The 21,042-nt window shown below is 39.3% G+C and overlaps 1 protein-coding gene across 1 annotated transcript; it reads right to left on the bottom strand.

Moving 5' to 3' along the window:
* Positions 1-2,847: 2,847 nt before the first annotated feature.
* LOC117288259 (fibropellin-1-like) lies at positions 2,848-20,827 on the bottom strand. Its single transcript, XM_033769043.1, has 16 exons — positions 20,660-20,827; positions 17,255-17,424; positions 15,355-15,487; positions 14,303-14,451; positions 13,696-13,841; positions 13,261-13,374; positions 12,394-12,635; positions 11,796-11,983; positions 10,801-11,028; positions 9,989-10,412; positions 9,432-9,577; positions 8,486-8,655; positions 7,901-8,090; positions 7,116-7,269; positions 6,751-6,848; positions 2,848-6,057 (listed from the first exon to the last, which is right to left on the bottom strand). Exons 1-16 carry the CDS (start codon positions 20,693-20,695, stop codon positions 5,697-5,699), a joined length of 2,949 nt encoding a protein of 982 aa, XP_033624934.1. The 5' UTR covers positions 20,696-20,827; the 3' UTR covers positions 2,848-5,696.
* Positions 20,828-21,042: the final 215 nt, after the last annotated feature.

Raw genomic sequence — 21,042 nt, 5'->3', positions numbered from 1 at the left:
AAAGCCCTTGATCATGTCTATCCAATGGTGCTAAACTTGTTTAGATTGAGCAAGTATTTGGGGTCGAACTGACCAGTTGTAACTTGTGATTTTCTCTGTGCACAAAAATCCCTTAGGGAGGCTTATTGAGTTTGCTTCGGAGCACATCCGTCTACTTGTCATTTTCGTTATCAAGAAGTCCGGAAGCCGCCCTAAAACTTTGAAACTCGGATGCAGGGACATGCCAGGATGACTCAGATACAAACCGCGTCTCTCTAGCATTTTTAGTTCCAGAATGATTCAAGAGATAGCTGACACTTTTTATAAGTCCGGGCTTTTTTTTTCAATGAATAAATTTTTTCCCCATTTATCACCACGCGCCGTGTAAATCATGCATTAATCGCCCCGAATTTACGGGTGTGTGTCGGGTCCACTCCCTGACCTCTAGCCTCGCTTTGAAAATCTCCACAACACTAAGTTTGATACGAGAGGAAAGCCCTTGATCATGTCTATCCAATGGTGCTAAACTTGTTTAGATTGAGCAAGTATTTGAGGTCGAATTGACCACTTGTAACTTGTGATTTTTTCTGTGCACAAAATCCCATAGGGAGGCTTATTGAGTTAGCTTCGGAGCACAGCCGCCTACTTGTCATTTTCGTTATCAAGAAGTATGGAAGCCGCCCTAAAACTTTGAAATTCGGATGCAGTGACATGCCAGGATGACTCAGGTACAAACCGCGTCTATTTAGCTTTTTTAGTTCCAGAATGATTCAGGAGCATAGTTGACAGTTTTTATAAGTCCGGGTTTTTTTTTCAATGAATATATTTTTTCCCCATTTATCACCACGCATTAAATTCCCCAAATTTTGGGGTGTGTGTCGGGTCCACTCCCTGGCCTCTAGCGTCGCTTTGAAAATCACCATAGCCATCACCATTTTTGTACGAGAGGAAAGCCCTTGAAATTGTCCATCCAATGGTGCTAAACTTGTTTAGATTGAGCAATGATTCCGGGTCGAATTGACCCGTTGTACTTTTGATTTTCTCTGAGCACAAAAATCCCGTAGGGAGGCTTGTTGAGTTCGTTTCGGAGCACAGCCGCCTACTTTTAATTTTCAGTATCAAGAAGTCTGGAAGCCGCTCTAAAAATTTGAAATTTCAATATAAGGACATGCCAGGATGACGCAGGTACAAACTGCGTCTCTCTATCGTTTTTAGTTCCAAAATGATTCAAAAGCATAGCTGAAAGTGTTTATAAGTCCGGGCTTTTTTTTTCAACGCATATATTTGTTTTCTCCAATAATCACCACATGCCGTGTGTATCATGCATTAAATGTCCCAAATTTATGGGGTGTGTCGGGTCTACTCCCTGGGCTCTAGCGTCGATTTGAAAATCCCTTAGTGGAGGTTGTTGAAATTGCATCTCTCTAGCATTTTTTGTTCCAGAGTATTTCCGGAGCGTTGCTGAGAGTTTTTCATTGTCCGGGCCTATTTTTTAATGACTATTATTTTTGGTTGGAATCCTGCCTGCGCCGTGTATTTGTACACGTTGTATACACGCACAGTGTACGTCAATTTCTAATGGGTGCTTGCTCACGCCGTCGCATCTGGCCCCGCCTTAAAAATCGTCAGAGCATTAAGTTTTGTACGAGAGGAAAGCCCTTGAACATGGCAATCCTGTGGTGGTAAAATTTTGAAGATTGAGCATGATACTGGGATCGAAATTACCCGTTGAACATTTTGTTTTTCTCTCCGACAGCTCTGTGCACAAAACTCCCATAGTGGAGGTTGTTGAAATCGTTTATGAGCAACCCCGCCTACTTTAGCTTTTTTCTATCAAGAAGTGTGCAAGTCGCCTTAAACCTTTACAAAATGGATGCAGGGACATGTCAGGATGACAAAGGTACAAATTGCATCTCTCAAGCATTTTTTGTTCCAGAGGTATTCCAGAGCGTTGCTGAAAGTTTTTAATTGTCCGGGCCTTTTTTTTGAGTGGCTATTATTTTTGGTTGGATTCCTGACTGCGCCGTGTGTTTGTATACATTGTATACACGCACAGCGACGTCAATTTCTAATGGGTGCCTGATCACTCCGTCGCATCTAGCCCCGCCTTAAAAATAGTCAGTGCATTAAATTTGTGTACGCAAGGAAAGCCCTTGAACATGGCAATCCGGTGGTGGTAAAATTTTGAAAATTGAGCATGATACTGGGATCGAAAATACCCGTTTGCATTTTGGTTTTTCTCTCCGACAGCTCTGCACAAAACTCCCATTGTGGAGGTTGTTGAAATCGTTTCTGAGCAACCCCGCCTACTTGAGCTTTTTTGTATCAAGAAGTGTGCAAGTCGCCCTAAACCTTTAAGAAATGGATGCAGGGACATGACAGGATGACAAAGGTACAAACTGCATCTCTCTAGCATTTTTAGTTCCAGAGTTATTCCAGGGCATTGCTGAAAGTTTTTAATTGTCCGGGCCTATTTTTGAGTGACTATTATTTTTGGTTGGATTCCTGACTGCGCCGTGTGCTTACATTGTATACACGCATAGTGTAGGTCAATTTTTAAGGGGTGCCTGCTCACTCCGTCGCGTCTAGCCCCGCCTTTAAAATCGTCATAGCATTAAGTTTTATACGAGAGGAAAGCCCTTGAAAATGACAATCCGGTGGTGGTAAAATTTTGAAGATTGAGCATGATGCTGGGATCGAAAATCCCCCCTATATTTTTTTTTTCTCTCCGACAGCTCTGTGCACAAAACTCCCATAGGTGATCTTGATTGTCGTTGTCACAATCGTCATCAAATCAAAATGGTAAGTTTTTACAATTAACTTTAACAAATTCAAGCACAATTTAAAAGTAACTCACAATCACTGTTGGATATTATGCTATTTATAAAATTTTATTCTCTCTTATCTATCTTCTGTATTTTGTGTCAGTGTGTCATGATGTTCGTCTGTCCTTTTGTTTGCGTGTCTGTCTGTTTTATGTTTGTTGTTTATGTCTTGCTGTTCTCTAAAAATCTGCAGATAAAACAGCCGGCCCATACTCTTTCTTCTTACTCATAATTATATGGAAACAAATCATTTATGAAAACAAAATATGTATCTGGATTAAATTGAGTTAAAATGATGCCACGCACTTATAGTATAAGTGCAGTGCAGTCTGAAAGTCCAAGAAAGTCAAAGAAACATGCCTTTAGAATTGTACTGGAAAAGGGTGACTGAAACGCATTTTTTCACATTTTGCTTTACGAATCATGGGTCCAGAACCATACCAAGTCAATATTACCTTCAAGCAATTTTGTATCATTTTCCCTTTTTACGCAGGCGCAACTTGACCATGTCTGTCAAACCAGACAAGACTCGACATGACGTCATCCAAACCTGCATGGTCAGCTCTTACCCGGATGTTCACAATCCAATCTTCAGTACACCCAACCATCAGCCAGACGTTGTTTACATAGACACGCAAGACAGGATGGTAAGCGATGTTGAAGATGTGTTCAGTTATCAGCAAAATATGCTAACCGTTGTACCACTTGACAATTGAAATGCCAGTACGCCAATGTGAGAGCAATGATATAACGCTGTTACTATAACGCTATTTCCCTAATGGAGTCAACATAGTCTCGTTCGAAAGACTACATATACAACGAACTGTGTTTAAGTTGTTTTCATACTCAAGTTTGAAAATGTGAATGAACAGCAAATATGCATCGATAGTGCCCAAGAACGTCAAAAATACAAAGTGCTGTTGATCCAGTGCAAATGAAAATCTACAATTCTAAAAACGATATCCGTCTTTCTATTACGTAAATATATAAACACCGTTGTGTCGTCTAGTAGCAAAAATTATTCTGAGCGGATTTATAATACCTGAACAAAAGAACAATTATACGAGACACAACTACAATAAACTAAGAACAGCTGGTTGCCCATTATACAAAAATGATCAAAATTATTCAATGAAACGGCAATTTGAAATCTTAAAATATTTGTCAGTTGTCTTAATACAGCAACATGATAAGAATACAAGGTAATTAATGTAAACAAAATATACAGTAACACTGTACGTATAGATGTTTAAAATTCAGTAGTATGTTGCTTTATTATGGTTTATGTTCAATTATTGGCAAATATAGTCGTATAGTTTTTATAGTAGATATATACATATAGAGTATTTTTCCTTTTAATTCTCGTTATTAAATTTGCATATTATTTACAAATATCAACTTTCGAAATGATATTTGATACCTTTCTTTTTTTACATTACAGTTACGAAACGTCGGAATCATTATGTGATACTTCGGTTGTTTTACATGATTTTATATACAGTGGATAGCTATAAAGTTTTTTGGAAGAGTTCGATGATTTCAATCCTATATAAATTTACCCATAACACAATAATACTATCCTGTGAAATCTAAGTTAATATCAAAATATGGTAGCGTCACTGAGATATCGACAAAAAAACCGTTGTGGTTATATGCAAGAAGAATAATCGGAAATTGGAATTCACAATCTGGCAGAAAAAAATTCTCAATTTTCTTTACACTGAAATGAAATGGTTCATACTACCGATAGCTTTACTGTATGTCTTACCGAGTTGTTTTGCCATGAATTTTAAAAGTGATTGCCAAACGTACACCTTCCGTTTTACCAAAGTATATGAATCTTACAATTAATAACTGTGACATTGTACAGACGATGTGACCTCTGACATCACTCGAAAACCAGAACATGATTCGCGCGCATACCGTCGGGCAAAACCTTGGTGTTTCGGCAGCCAGCTAGAAAGTGTATGCAATCTTACCATGACCACGCGTCTTTTTGCCCGGCGACACATGACGTATACAGTGTTTTTTTTTCAACAGAGGGCGGTTTGAATGTAAACATAGGTCACATTCAGCACAATCGGTCGGTCGGGGCGTGAAAGAGCTGTTCTAGGTGTATACGCAACGCAGAGATTTGTAAGCCTACCTGAGTTGTTATCGTTCCCGTTAACGATAACGTTCATAGGCAGACAGTACAAAGATCGGATACTGTTTAAGTCCTTCACCCTAAAAATATGAAATTTTGAGACAGTGTTAAAAAAGTGTTCCCACTTGACATCTAGATATCAGAAATCATTCACCAAGTCATTGCCAGTTTTGTGGCCGTTTTACTTTCATTGGGCACAAATTATTAAACTATCAAATATTTCAGGATTTTGTTATCTCAAACCCTTTTGTACACTGACGATGGATCGGTGGCAGTAGAGTTATAATCGTGTTGTACTTAAACATAACTACAAGTTTATTGTGATATGCACGTTTCTGTACAAAATGCACACATCATTAAGTGTTTCTGTAACAGGGGTGGGTTTCACAAAGAGTTAAGACTGGACTCGTCTCGAGTTACAGGACGAGTCTCGTCCTAACTTAGGACTAGCCTTAAGTTTTATATAATTCCTAAATCGTTCTAGAACTAGTCCTAAAGTTAATACTATCGTTATGAAATCGACTCCCCTTATCTAATTATCGAGCTGCATGAGTTACTAACTTAGAACTCCCTTTAATTTTTGTATAATGTCTAAAAAGTGTTTGTGTAATAAGTTAGGACTATCTTATGTTGTGTATGTAATATCAAGCTGCATGAGTTACTCGTCATAAATAGTCGTAAGCATGGATGTAGAAATTTACCCCCATTTATCTTAAGTTCTATTATCAAGCTAGTTGCATGGTAATTTAGTTCACGAATAAATACGGATTTTCGACGCCCGAAGCCTCTCCTGACAATGCGGGGATCTCGTCATAGATGTTACTCGCCCGTGCCTCGCCCCCCGTGGCACCAAGACAAAACTCGGGTTCGGTGCTAGCCTCGCCCCTGTCACCACCGTAACCCTCATCGGGCTGCTGTTTGTCGAAGCAGCTCGGTATGTATGCGGGGTTGATCGACGCTGTCATGTGTGGGTACGATGCTGTGTCTGCTGTTAGAGTAGTGAAGTCGTTGATGCGTGTGCTGTACATTGCATCTGGCGGATTAAGGCTTGGTAGACCGGCCGACTGGCGTGGTGTCCTAAAAGGATTTTTTCCAAAACTGGTGGTGCTGTGATGAAAGAAATGTTATTAGAATTCTTAAATAAATAGTGTTTGGTTTGTTTATACAACTCTAACAATGATTCTTTAACTTAAGTGACCATCTAAAGCAGCAGTTATGGTCTACTATGTGACAGATGCACCCTGAAACCATTCCTCTACCTATGGCTATGTCTTGGTTTCGAGACCTTTGCATGGACACTTCCAACATTAGGCGAGCTGTCCTTGGTTTGATTTCCAGTTTGCAGTCGTCAGCACTGATCTCATAGAGATCAGTGGTCGTCAGCCGCGCCACATTAAACTAAAAAAAACGAAGAACACGCCCTCTGTCGGGTTGTCACGAGTATTAAAAGATAGTTACGTGAATAAAATAGTGACATCATGGACCTAGACCACTGATCTCTGATATTGGGTGCGTTCGATTAGCTTCCTTTGGTCGACCCCGCGGTGCTCACTCGGGCGAGCCCCAGACAAGAGCTAAACGAACGATCACTCACCGCTCTCGTAGTGACGTCATGCACCTGGGCCCGCCCCAAAGTGACCCACTTCACAAGCAGGGCACAAGGGGCTGACCCGGGTGAGCCCCTGGAATGACGTCAAAGCTATTCGAACGCACCGGGGGCAGACCGGGGTCGACTCAGGGAAGCTAAACGAACGTACACCGAGAGATCAGTGACTAGACTAATAGGTGACAAATACTCACTGTCCTCTGCGCCATGCAATGAATCCACCGACGACGACTATTCCAATAACAGCGGCAACTATCAGAAACACATACCAATTCGACTTCGTCTCTGGATTCTAAAAGGAAAAAGAGCGATCGATAATTAAAGGGAATGTATACGTTTGATAACTACTTAAAAGAGAGGACAACTTATTTGGTTAGAAGTACGGAATTAGAGTATACATGTATTAAACAGTTCAAAACAGTTGAGAATCATGTATATTTTACGAAAAATGCAGATTAAAATCCCAGTCTTACCCCTTTCCAGGTCAGTCTCACTATGAAATGAGTTGGGCCCCACGGAACAAGGAAACCGGGTCAAGTCTTTGTTAGGGTGTGCTTACCATGCCATTGAGCGGTTCAGATTCTCCATTGAAAACTGAATACCCAAGGTCTGCATCCTTCGTCGGGGCATTTCCGAGCAAGGCGTGTATGTAATCTTTGGTGAGATAGCCAGACTCTGTCCACGCGATGAAAGTGACTTTTGTCAGAGCACCACTGTCGGGAAATAAAAAAAAGGGACTTAGAACTGTTTTGGCTGAGCGGTTAAGGGCATCCGGGACTCAAGGTCTTTTGGTCAAGTTGTTATGGTGTGGGTTCTAATCCTGGTCATGACACTTGTGTCCTTGAGATATAATTTTTTACATAATTGCTTCCCACCCAGCTGTATAAAATGGGTTCATGTGGATTAGGTTGATTTTGTATGGGGATCACGGCAGCCGAGGGCCCGTAAAACACCTCCGGGGAGCTGAGAAATATCACTGGGATGTTGTTGGTCCAAATATCCAGGGTACTTATGCAAAACTACTGGGCACTGTTGTTAAGTTATATTGTAAACGAACTATATACTGTGTTTTGGAAAATAAACCGTGCATGTCTTGCGCGTATTTGACAATTTTGAAACCACTTCTGGGCTCGATTTTACAGAGCAATAAAGTTCATTGTAAGACAATTGTCAGTATTGCCATAGTAATTTGTATTATGACATCACACTTTGCTTAGCAACTCCAATTAGCAAATCAATCTTAGCTCTTTGCCCAGTCTATTACTGTAAGTAGTAACCTCGGGCCTATGTATAACAGACAAGCTCAGTCTTTTGTTAACGACAGTCATTCCTCATTTGGCTTACCCGTTGGTAGACCCGACATAGTCCTCTGTCATAACAACTTCCACGTGAACAGTATCACCATCAGTATCACGGACATGGCGTAGTGTAGATGGCATTAGTCTCTGCAACAAGACGGCCATTCTCAGTTGGAATTCTGACTTGTTGTCCAGTCTACCTTTTATCATTATGGAAGCACCGTTCAGTTTCATATCTTGGTATAGAAATAGAAAAATCAAATAATCAGTCAGACTTACGAGGCATGGGTCAGTTATAGAATCGGGTCCATGTCATTAAAGGATTTGTAAGAGTTATTGTATAATCAACCTTTTGAAATTTAATGAGCAAAATCGTAATGTTATGATAATTTTTTATGTAAAAACGTGCGTCTTTTTAATTATTCTTGTTAGGACATATTTTTAGAATGTAAAATTTAGAATATATAAAGGGGGTAGGCCTACGTATGTACAAGAGGATTGTGTTAAAAGTACATGTGAACATTGGGAGTTCCCCCCTGCCCCCAAGACAAGCATGGTATAAATTATTTACGACTTGGTGCACAAGGTATGAAACTATAATGTACCGAACATATTTCACCAACTAGCTAACCTGCGTCACAATGTTTCCCAGCGAAGCCAGGATCGCATGTGCACTCAAAGGTGATGCCACTCGGAACTGATTTTTCGTTGCACGTGCCTTGATCACACGGTGAAAAGAAACACGGGTCGTCGACCACGCTTTCGCAGTTTTTACCGGTAAACACTGAGTCGCATTCACACCTAAAGGAAAAATAAGAGTGTCAAACAAACATTTTTTTTTTTGCTTTGCCTACCAAATCTGCAGCAATAGTTGACTGTACAAGTATTCAAATGAAGGGGGTCTACAAGAGGTTTAAATCTTGTAATTCGTAGTTAGTCTTTTCGTCACAAAGGTGGAGACCAGACTAAAGTTGGAACAACAAGTGGCAGATGAAATAGTCAATTATTAGAAATAATTTCAAAATGTAATAAAAAAACATAAATAGGAATGGGCATTTAAAATGAAGACCACGCAACTGTTTTGTATACTTTAAAGCCATTGGACACTTTTTGTAAACAGTATTGTCCAAAGGCCCACACTTCATGTATCACAACTTATAATTATATAAAAAAACAAACCTGTGAAAATTTAGGCTCAATCGGTCAACGGAGTCGGGAGAAAATAACGGGAAACCCACCCTTGTTTCCGTACGTTTCGCCGTGTCATGACATGTGTTTACTATAATCCGTAATTCTCGATGTCGAGAACTGATAATCGTTGTAATTTTTTCTCAAAAAGTAAAGCATTTCATGGAATAATATTTTAAGAGAAGTCTTTTACCATTACCTTCTGTAAACCCTGTAAGTTGTTTGTAAATCTATGAACTTTTATTTATTTTCTGTTCCGAAAGTGTATAATGGCTTTAATCCCGTGGTCTTAAACAATGTATATCGTCTGCTCAGACGGCCTCCTAACTAAGTTTTCTGCATCTCGAGAATACAAACAAACTATGTTGGCCTAATTATAAATTACTTACCTGTATGAGTTCAATAAAGGGATACACGTTCCTTGTGAGCAAGGGGAGCTACGGCAAAAATCAGTTTCCACGGTGCAGTTGTCACCCTCGTACCCAGGGTCACAGAAGCACACTCCATCATAACAATGCCCGTTAACACAAGATACCTACATCATCAAAAGCCAATGTGAATGTTAGAGAATATTATAGATACCGACTTGTAAAATTCTATTATTATAGGCATACTTTAGTGTTGATAGAAGTTAAATATGATCGCAATGCATAATTATATAGTGTAGTATAGTGTCCCCAAAAGGCATGATTTCAACAGGATTGATTGTGATCCGTAGGCATACTTTTAAAAAGTACGATGTATAAAAATTACGATGTCTTACAGGATTGTGAAACAGTAAATAGTATAACATAATTATTTTATAACACAAGAGAGGTTACACCATGTGAGTTATCTCTTTTGAGTAATGTTAGTTCTAAAAAAACGTTATCAAAGAGATGTTTATGTGTTACCGTAAAACTCTCTTAGTTGTACTCTCTTTGTTTTTGGGAAATTAAAAACTTACAATGCATTCGCATATGTACTCGTTGATGCCGTCCACACATCGCCCCTGTTCACACGGTGAACTCGCACACTCATCTATGTCATTCTCGCAAAGTACACCCGTGTATCCAGCTGTGCAGTTACACACAAAACCGTCTATTTGGTCATCACAGACACCGTTATCACACGGAGAACTGAGACACTCATTGGTCTCGCTGCGACACATCTTCCCAGCGAACCCCGGGGAACATAGGCAGGAGTATCCGTTCAGATGGTCGACACAGGTGCCGTGCAAGCAAGGCGAGCTTTCGCACTCGTCTGTGTCTTCGTCGCAAGTCTTGCCCCCGTAGCCCGACATACACACGCAAATAAACCCCGGATAGTCGTCGACACATGATGCGTTGTTCTGACATGGTGTGTAATCGCACTGGTTTACTCTGAGACATCTGTGAGCAAATTAAAAAATGATCAGTTAGTCAAAGACTACAATTGCACTTGATGATTTCATTACTCGAAATCGAAAGTGCGATTGAGTTAGCAATGTTCAACCCCCAAAATGATTATTTGCATTCCTGCAATCTGTTGGGATTGTTCTTCCCATGCAACTACACACCTAACGAAAGTTGGCTCTGAGAAGAGCAAGTGTGGCCTCGACGGAGTTTCAAGTGATAAACTTTGCCGTCAGGGTGATTTTCCGTGAACAAGTTTTCTGGCTGCGTTTCAAACCAGCCATTGTGGTGTGATTGAGGTATAAACCGTACTTGTGGGGTGTTTTGACATTTTGGGGAGAGCGCAAAGATTTTAAAAAGGGACCGTACACATTAACACCATTACCTATAGCCATTGATTTCATCCATACACGTCTCGTTGGAATAGCAAGGACTCGAGACACATTCGTCTGTGTCGGTCTCGCAATGGGCACCTTCAAATCCATCTATACATAGGCACTGGTACCCGTCGAACTCATCAAAGCACGTTGCGTTATTCATACACGGGGAACTAAGACACTCATCGGTCTCGGCTTCGCAGTTGTCTCCCTGGTACCCGCTCTGGCATGTGCAGCTTAATAAAAACAAAAGCAAAGAAAACACTAAGCATTGTTTTTAACTTTGACGTAAACATACAGTAGGATTTGAAACTTTTTAAGAGTTGTGGTTGTTCTGGAGAGAACAGGTCGGCCCTTCCATGGCAAAACTGCCTGCCTGGATAATGTTAATGGTGTTGTTATAAATAGGCTAAGATCATTTCTGTGTAAATTGTGGGCGTTTTTTTTTCAAAGTTTCAAAGGCGTAGTATGTATGGATATAAATATAAATATCGTATCTCGGCCTCTTGTTAAACTTCATCTCGTTTTGTATGGCGAGGTGATAACAACTGGACGTTTCGATCATACCTGAGGTATTCCGATCATAATCTTCATGGGAATTCTGGACTCTGATGCTGTATGATGCTGAATTATTGCCGATGAGGCTTAATATCTGGCATAAGCTTAGAGGAGCACACTTAGCCTAAAAGTGCAAGGCTATACTATAAGCCCTGATAGAATCATTGAAATAAAAAGTCACATGGCACATGTCAGCCATGGACTGCCACTTGAGAGTAAAGATGACGGTGAGCTTGTAAAGGCGCGCATGAGTACACATCCGTCATCCTGTCTGCCATGTTGTGAGTCAAAATTTGACAAAAAGTGTGGAAATGGTACACGTGCAATTTGTTCGGGGTGAGTTCCGCTTTAATAGGGAAACTGACTCCCAAACTGGTGGGGCAACCAAGATTTCTCATGATGGTTTTACGACGTGACGTGAATTGGCTCAATATATTATGCTTACTTGTAATTTCCAATGAGGTCTTGACACGTTGAGTTGTGCATACATGGCTGACTGGCACACTCATCTATCTCCGTCTCGCAAAAGGTACCATTAAAGCCCGTCTGACACAGACAGTGAAACCCGTCTATTCGATCGACGCACGTGCCGTTGTTCTGACACGTTTTGTTGATGCAATAGTCTATGTCAAGCTTTGAACGAACAAATAAACAGAACTAACATCAAAGTTTCAACCCAACAAATGTATACAGTAACCATTAAACTTACAGGTCAAAATTTAGTATTTAAATTAAATATTCTTTATCCCCAATGCAATTTTAACACATATTATTAAATCGCTGTTGAAGTACCCGCTGCGATTTGAACTGCCTCTAGACAGGCGATCTCGTTAGTCTAGTTGGTAAGACATTAGTCTAGGCACACGGGTCGTGGATTCGAGTCCCATCACTGGAAATATGACTGCGATTGTTTTCACAGAGCTCGGGAGTGTATACCTGGTGTAAAGTGCTAACATACATCGGTGAATAAAATTAGGTATGGGTAAAACAGCACAAAACAAAATTAAAATTTATATTTTTGTGTGACACGTCAAGCACTTTACCTCACACAAATCACCAAAGTAGCCCAACGGGCAAGTGCATTGGAAGGTGTCGATGAGATCAATGCAAGTTGCGCCATCGTGACAAGGCTGTCCTGCGCAGTCGTCATACTCGCAAAACTCGTCGGCGTACACGTGACCGGTGGGACATGAACAAGTAAAATACGCCACGTGGTCGAGGCACGTGCCGCCATTTTTGCAGGGATCTGAAACACAGTCGTCAATATTCTCATCGCAGTGTGTTCCTGAAACAAAATGAATCAAATGTAATCATACTTAAAGTGGCTAAGTTGAACAATATGGAGGCTTTCGAAACCATGACAAATGAGGTTAAGATTTTCCACAGACATCAACCTGTCCGAAACAAGCTAATAACCAACAATTGAACCTTTAATTGAGATTGAACCTTGGCTTGGTGATCATTTTGTACATTCGCTCCTTTACAATATGCGTATATTATAAGCTACCATTTCCACCATTTTGGCCGGGAGTCGATACCTTTGTGTTATTACATTTGAATCAAAAAACGATGGACAGGATGGGCGTGTAAGTGCGCTGCGGGTTGTGCAGTAGGTCAATAGCAAACATTAGTCGTCAAAAAAATTACGTACAAAGCTTTCCAATGTGTGATTTTTAAAACATAGAAACACAAATTTAAAACATAGGTTTACTACTTCATGCAATTCAAAGAGTGTCCAGTTATTCACAATGGTCCTTTGCATGTGACGTCTTTGTCTAGAGATCAAAAGGACGTTATTCATTAGCTATTCATGTCCCATGTTTTTTAGGCTTATGTAAAGAAAATTGTAATTTAGAAACTATTAATTTGGTCTGTGATCCTTCGTGAACTAAAACCAAAGTTTCTCTTACCTGTCCATCCGTCAGTACATGTACATTCGTATCTATTTTGAAGATTCGTACACATGGCACCGTTAGCACACGGAGAGGACTGGCACTCGTCTAAATCTAGGTTACAGTTGGTACCTGTTAAAACATAACAAAATATGTATTCATACTCTAATATCACAAACGACTTTTTATAAGATTCTCGAATAACGGAAATAGTCAATGATTAGACTCTTGTACATAATCCCATTTTGTTGTTCGTGGATGAATATTCCCCTGCTAATGACTTACAGGTTACAATAAAGGCACAATTGTTTGAACTTCTCTTCGGTTTGGAATACCGAGTAAAGACCGAGTAAGCAACCGGGCTTTAGAAAAAAAAGGTTTCTAAAAGGGTGTCACGCCTAAAGCCAATACATTGTCTCTACTATTAATATGTACATGTATACCCATCCATACCTTCCCATCCACTGTAGCATAACTTCGCACCCGTACCGGGGTCGCATCGGTAATGACCGTTCTGGTTGTCCGTAGGGTAGCAGTACACGCTACATTCCGACGAATAGTAGTTGAGGTTGCAAAACACCCTCACTTTAAAAGTAAATCTATAATGGAAAAATGGCAGTAGTGAGTTATTTATGTGAGTCGTCAACAAACTTGTCGGCTTTGGTGAAAAAAAAAGAAAATGGGTCTCGGTTGACATTTAAGGCACTGGACACTACTGGTAATTACTCACAATAATTGTCGGCATAAAATTAACGAGCAATGGAGAGCTGTGTATATAACACTATGAGAAACGGCTCCCTCTTAACTTGTTTTTTGAGTAAGAGATAACTTCTCAATCAAATATTAAAAGACTTCAAGCCTGAAGCCTTTTTATGCGCATCTAAAAGCACACAAATGTTATGCAAAATGGTGGTTACACCAAGTGAGATAACTAGTCTTTGAAAATATCACCAAAGGTAGGCATGCCTTTAAAATAAACGGATTTTTGTTTAAATGGGCAAACATATAAAAGAACATGTGTGTAATACTTGAATTCCTTTTTAAAAAAAAGCATACGTACACAGACTGCTGCCCAAGCGTGTACGTCTGCCAAGTTGCACTGGACAACGTTCTGGATGCTGATTGGTCGATAGTTCGGTAATCCTCATCTACTTTGTCGTCATTGTTGCCGTCTACATCCCAAACTTGAACTTTGACCCTCATTCCACCCTGTACAACACAATACCAAGCAGATTGATTTGCATTTTAGGTTCAGGCGTTACACTCTTAACTAAATGCAAGTCACTCGCACTGTATACGTCTGTATACGTTTATGACTCTGAAAATTAATGGCACTAGCAACTTCATTGTAAGACAGCAGCTTTAAATAGTACGAGTTTTGAGATACATTTGGAAGTGTCGTTGCCAAGCGGTTAAGAGTACCGATTTCAAACTATGGTGGTTCCTATTCAGCAGGACTGTGGGTTCGAGATTCAGTCGTGACACCTGTGTCCTTAAGCAATACACTAATAATCATTGCTTCGTCCTTTGGATGGGACATAAAGCCGTTGGTCCCGTTTGTTGTGTAACACGAGTAAAATGACTAAGTGCACTTTTCGAAAAGATTAGGGGTTCGCAGCGTATTGCACCACATCACCTTGTAAACAATTACATGGACCTTAAAGGACTAGGTATCACTTCAAAATGTACCTCCACATACCTTGCAGGACAAAATACTGAGCGCTTTGATACGCCCCTGGGGATGTGGTAAAGCGCTATATAAGAACCTAGTATTGTTACTGATTAAAGTGTCTGTACACGTTTATGACTCTTACAATTAATAGCACTTCAATTTACATTGTAGACAGTAGCTTTGGATAGCATGAGTTTTGAGATACATTTCACTTGGAAGTTCGATTTTAAGAAGCGTTCACAGATTGTGTATTTCTATTCTTCCCGTGGGAATATATTTGCTCCGGAGTTTCGGTGCCCCAAAACGCGAACTTACCTTTTTATTTTGAACAGAAACTTCAGATTTTTTTCTTCGAACTGTTTTTACATTTGTTTGTATTTTAATACACCACCAATCTTATGCACCCTTTAATAGAACGTATTCAAGTTTCCAGTACTTACGGGCCAGCTATCCATTTGCCTGCTAATTGGGTTGGCTATTCCTGCTGGAATAGTGCCAGGGAAGGTTATGCTGTCGTCATCTTGGAACGTTCCCGTTGACTCGTCAGCGATGTCACACTGGTTAAAATCGGATCTGTGTAATATTTATGGATTCAAAGTTTGTACACGGTTCATTTCGAGAGGAGATTCAACCAAAAATTGATGGAGACAAAGTTTAAAATTTACAATATTGGCAAAACAGAACTTTAAACTTTAGAAATTAAAGCAAATAGTTGCAATTTTAAGTAGGCTACATGGGGTCTTGAGTTTCCTTTTGCTTATTTTGATAAAGAACTCTGGTAAGTACTGAGTGCTTTACAATGTATTAGGGTGAGGTGTTATAAGGCTAAAAACAAAATAGTTTTGAGTGTAAAAATTAACGATATTTGTCAAATGATAACTTGATCCTGTGAACAGTACAGTTCGATGTCAACAATGCTGTAGCTGAAAAATTCAACTTTGTTCAACTTTGCCGTCCCTTATCTTCCATAGAGGTCAACAAGAAATGTTTAAACACTCCATTCGCGGTCGGTCCTAAACAAGTGCATTTCGTCACCCGCTAAGTGTTAACAACGAAACTTCGAAATTTTGAACGAAAACAAAACATAATTTTATTTTAAGGCAAACATGGTAAGGGTTTCGGAAGCTTTATGGGCAAGCTTTAGAGTTCAATAATGTTTGCCCTTTTGCCCACTTCGTGCAGTGTGCAAGTTGTTGAATAACCCAAACCAACACTTAAAAACCAGGGTGTGATGTACCGGGCTTATTATGTGCAGGACCATATATAGGGCAAGTGGTAGGACTCGAAACGACTCTGTCAAGTTACCATGGCCCAGCCATTTTGAAGAAAGGTTGTGGCTTTAAAAGGCTCCCATAAGCGGCTTTTCCCCTAGGCCTAAATCTAAATGAAAATTACAAAGAAAGTGCGTGGATGAATAGTTGGTTTTCTAACATGTAAACCCATTAATATACACTATTTCGCTTACTGGCTGACGTCAACCGTTGCATGGAGGCACTTTTCGATCAACCAAGCTACTGATGATGCACATGCCTACATCCTTACAGTGTGAATTGGGTAACCCTGTCTTAGCCCCAGGAGTAGGTGGCAACGTGCTCCTGATGGCAGTTGATTTGGGTCGATCGCCCGAATCAGTGAAGTGTTTCCACCACCGTGGTCAAGTGGTTTGACAGAAAAACTTGCAATCACAAAGTTGTGGGTACGAGTCCAACCAAGCTAACCGTTGATTTCACAATGATTGTCACTATATTGTCGTCTAGTTACGGAATCACAATATCTTCATTTGTGCAATTCGTAATCATAATGAGAGAGACGGTTGTTGTCAGCTTGGTGGTTTATATCCCATGTGGTGGGAGTTTGCCGTGTTCCCTTGACGGGAAGATCATCCCAAACACACAAAGCAACCTAAGGTTGTGTTAACACTTGAAGCCAAATAGTTGTGTGATCAGTATTTTGGACTCGCTGTTTCTTGTATTTGTATGGTTAATTTTGTTATACACAGTTATTTATGAAAAAAACAATGCACACTTTTAAAGGAAGTTAACAATTTTTTTTTTACTTTTTGACTGTGAGATATTTGAGTAAAATGCATGGTTTTTAACATGAATAAAACCGAAAATATGAGCATATTTAAACCGTTTTGAAGAAATTCAGCCGTACAAACTGGAAACACCCATTTGCAATTTTGTTGAAATGTTTCCAATACTGTTGAGGCCCTTACAAGTGACATGTCTGCCATGTGGTGTAAGGCGATCTTTCGTAAAAATGAGAGGTAAATTTAAGTATTTTAAGAGACTCAGTAAGGTGAAACTGCAATAACTTCGATGTAGCCTACTTGCTTACCCAGACGACGAGTCCTCATCGAGACATACAATGAACCTATTATCACAGAAGTCATCGCATCCAAGCCAGATATCATCGCAACAGTCTCCATCCAGCTCTCTGTGGTCTGGGTTACTAAAAGAGTGAAGCTTGAATTGTAGTGTGGCACTAGACTTCACTGGTGGACATGCCTGTAATAAAAACAAAATATAAGGTTTACGTTTGGTAATCTGTCTTACAATTAATGGTGGTACAAACGAACTTGGTTTGTACAGCAGCTTTCGATTGTAGTAAAGCATTTTAATAATAGTGTAACAAATAAATTGTATCAGTTGTTATCCCTCAACTTTGAATCTGTGAAGTATTGTGTATAATTCGGCCAATCGGATATGAACAGGTAGACCTAAATTGACTATATTAAATTTGAAGAAATGAAGAGAGAGGGAGACAGAAGGCACCCAAAATGCAATTAGGGGTGAAAATGAAGGAGGCTGAATGGGTGAAGGAAGGGTTTGGTTTAACCTCAAAAGACAAAATCAAAGGTGAGAATAGAGAGAACAACAGTGAGTGAGACAGGCTAAAAACGGGATAATATTGTCTGTGGAAGATGTTTTCGACCACCCCGGTGTTGTCATTTATTTTCTAGGTTTCGAGAAATACTCAACTCGGGTTGAAACGTCAGGCCACTAAAGCCATTGGACAATATTGGTAAAATTCACAGACCAGTCTTCTCACTTGGTTTATCTCAACATATGCATAAAATAACAAACCTGTAAAAATTTGAGCTCAATTGGTCGTCGAAAGTTCGAGAAAATAATGAAAAAAATCATGCTGGTTTTCGAGACCTTAAAATCTAATTCTAAGGTCTCGAAATCAAATTCGTGGAAAATTACTTCTTTCTCGAAAACTACGTTACTTCAGAGGGAGCCGTTTCTCACAATGTTTTATACTATCAACAGCTCCCCATTACTCAATACCAAGTAAAGTGTTATGCTAATAAATATTTTGAATAATTATTTATACCAATAGTGTTTACTGTCTTTAACTACTTTGTGCATTTATACCATAGATAATTTTGGTTTAAGTAGTTTGCAAAAGCTAATTGTAGAACTTATCTATTTACAAACTTGTTGATTTCCAAACTTGTTGAACGGACGTCACCGACCTTGTGTGCCAAAGATCATAGGAACGAGATATGATAGTTACCAATAAAATGCACTTCGATGACGTACGCAATGTACTTGACCTCACCCGATGTTTCCCTCAAATCTGGTATTTTATTAGGTAAGTTATAATTTTATTATTTATTTTGTGTTACCATTGTTTATAACACTGTATTTATTACCGTTGTCACTGCCAAATAGTGGAATACAATCTTGTTTATTACGCAAATGCTAAACCAAATCATTTAATGTCATTTATTTCGAATCGTGGTTAAGTGTTTTATGTTTAGATATTTATCAACTCGTCAAAATGTAAGCATGATTTTGTTGATTGGTTGAGTGTAAATAAAAAGTATTGAAACTATTCTGTCTTGTCGTATGGTCCATCCAAAGTTTTCATTTTTTTTTTTCATCATAGCCAGAATGTAATCTCTTTATAACACCCTGTCCTCAATGAATATTAACAATAAGGTCATTTACAAAGTTTGGCATTGAGTTCTTAACTTGGACAACTGGCCAAAATGTTTTTAAAAAAACGAGTCAAAAAACTGGCCAAAAACGAGTTTTAATGTGCTCGATCTTGTTTATATACATTCGTGCACGATTACGACAAACACCAATAAGCTATTTTGATATAAATGGTGGTCACAACAGGACAATAATATTTGGTTTGGGTAAATGTGTCTATTATCGACACCCAAACCAAACAGTGAACTCCTATAGAGTTTCATCTCAAAAAAAGCTATATGATGAGCACGTTTTGGTCATTGCTCAATGGTTTTGTGTATTTGTGCATAATTATTGTGTATTTCGCCCACCGTACTGATGTTCAGTGTCACTTTTAGGAAATTTCGGACCACTCTGTTGGTGTTTTGGCAGATAAACTTTATCTTGATTTTACGACATTCTTGGTATTATACAATCACTGAAGTCATAAATCTTGAAGAAAACGAAGATAAGATTTTACTTGTAGAAGCGAACAAAAGGTGCTTCTTGAGTGAGCAAAATATTTACGGATTGGGCTAGATTGTAAGTTAATATGGAGACACATAACATACAAGGCCACATTTGAACGGATAGATATAACGACCTTGAGATTTCTTTTGAACTTGGAAAAAAACCTTGTATGACAAACCTAATCCATAAGAGTTGTTGGTTTTCATCAAGAGGTAATCGACCTTGCACACAAAGTCCTTTCATCTGTTCTTACGGTTATCTGGCCAACACAAACACCATAAAACTACGATCCCGTAGGGAGTCTTTCAATACAACGCACAGTGCATGGATTTTACTTTTGTGCTGTCGTGTAACATTTGACACTTCGGGATGGCCTTATTTCATGTAAAACACACAAACTTGGTGAGCCCAGAAAAAATATTGATTGGTAAAAACAGATATCCAGTAAAAATTCATAGAGTTTCAACAACATTGTTGTGACTGGTACCCCCACGCAGCTGTTGTTTCTCAGCGAAGAAACTTGCTTGCAATATTATTTTCTTCGCAACAGCTAAAAATTGTGCCCTGTGTAAGCACAATAATTATTATTATTCATCGGCACGGAGAAAGTTTTGTTTGCTGGAAACAAAACATTAGCAAAAATTTCATAGATAACATTGCTGATACTGGTTCCAAATAAACTTCTAGCTTTTAGCAAACAAAACATGTGCTTAGCAGTATGTTCTGCTTCAGAACGTTAACCCGACAATTTTAGGTGTGCATTGTCGTGCGCTGATGGGAGTTCCCCACCGATCTCTATTGTCTAGTGAGATCAGTGGAGTTCCCCACCATTGCAGGGCAACGCAAAACCGAAAGTGAAAATTCGTACTTTCTCTGTATTTGTGAACATGCCCTCAATGAGTCTATAAAAGTTTTGGAAGCAATAGTCACCTGTAGTTTTCTACTATTTGAAAAGCCGACAAAAAATTATTCAAAATTATGAACAGAGAAACACAAACCATTCCTGTTTCGGCACAAATTTGACACGGGTTTACTAGTGTGTTTCCATTATGTTTGTGTCCGCCCCCGTACTAATAACTATAGTGGAACAACACATAAGTTCCATGGTTATTTTGTTTTACTTTGGAACCTTACACGTACCTTGAGACTTGAGCACTAGCTGCTGTATGCCAATAATTATATTGTTCATTAAGACGTTGTTTAAGGTAGCCGTTTGTATTTCTAGTAAAACTTTTACCGATGATACCTCAACATGACATATCTATTAGTAGGAATACACATACATGTAGTGACTTCATTGACTTACCACAACTAGGAGTCCTAATAGTAAAAGAAGTCTCATCTTAAGAAACAGTTCATGTGAGATCGCAATCGGCTATCGTCCACCTTGATCACGAAAAACGGACAGAGAATTTCTTATATGTGACCACTTCAAACGACGTGTTGTGAATTGTACTGCGCACACGGACGGGAGTATTTCCTCATGTATGCTTAAAATAATCTTTTGACAAATCTTTAGTAAACATAGTGTAGTAAAAAAGGCAAAGAAAATGGCTTAGTCCTCAACAATCGATGTTTACACATGCATGCACTGGCCTTGTAGGATTTGCTCATTGTGAACCAGGTACACGTCATAGTGAGCACAATGGCCGAAAATTGATTGTTGTAGCGACTGGTGATAACCGCGTG

The sequence above is a fragment of the Asterias rubens genome, chromosome 3 (assembly GCF_902459465.1).
Source record: "Asterias rubens chromosome 3, eAstRub1.3, whole genome shotgun sequence".
In the NCBI taxonomy this organism is placed as follows: domain Eukaryota; kingdom Metazoa; phylum Echinodermata; class Asteroidea; order Forcipulatida; family Asteriidae; genus Asterias; species Asterias rubens.
The sequence above is the reverse complement of the archived record's forward strand: the minus strand, read 5'-3'. Positions and strand labels throughout refer to the sequence as shown.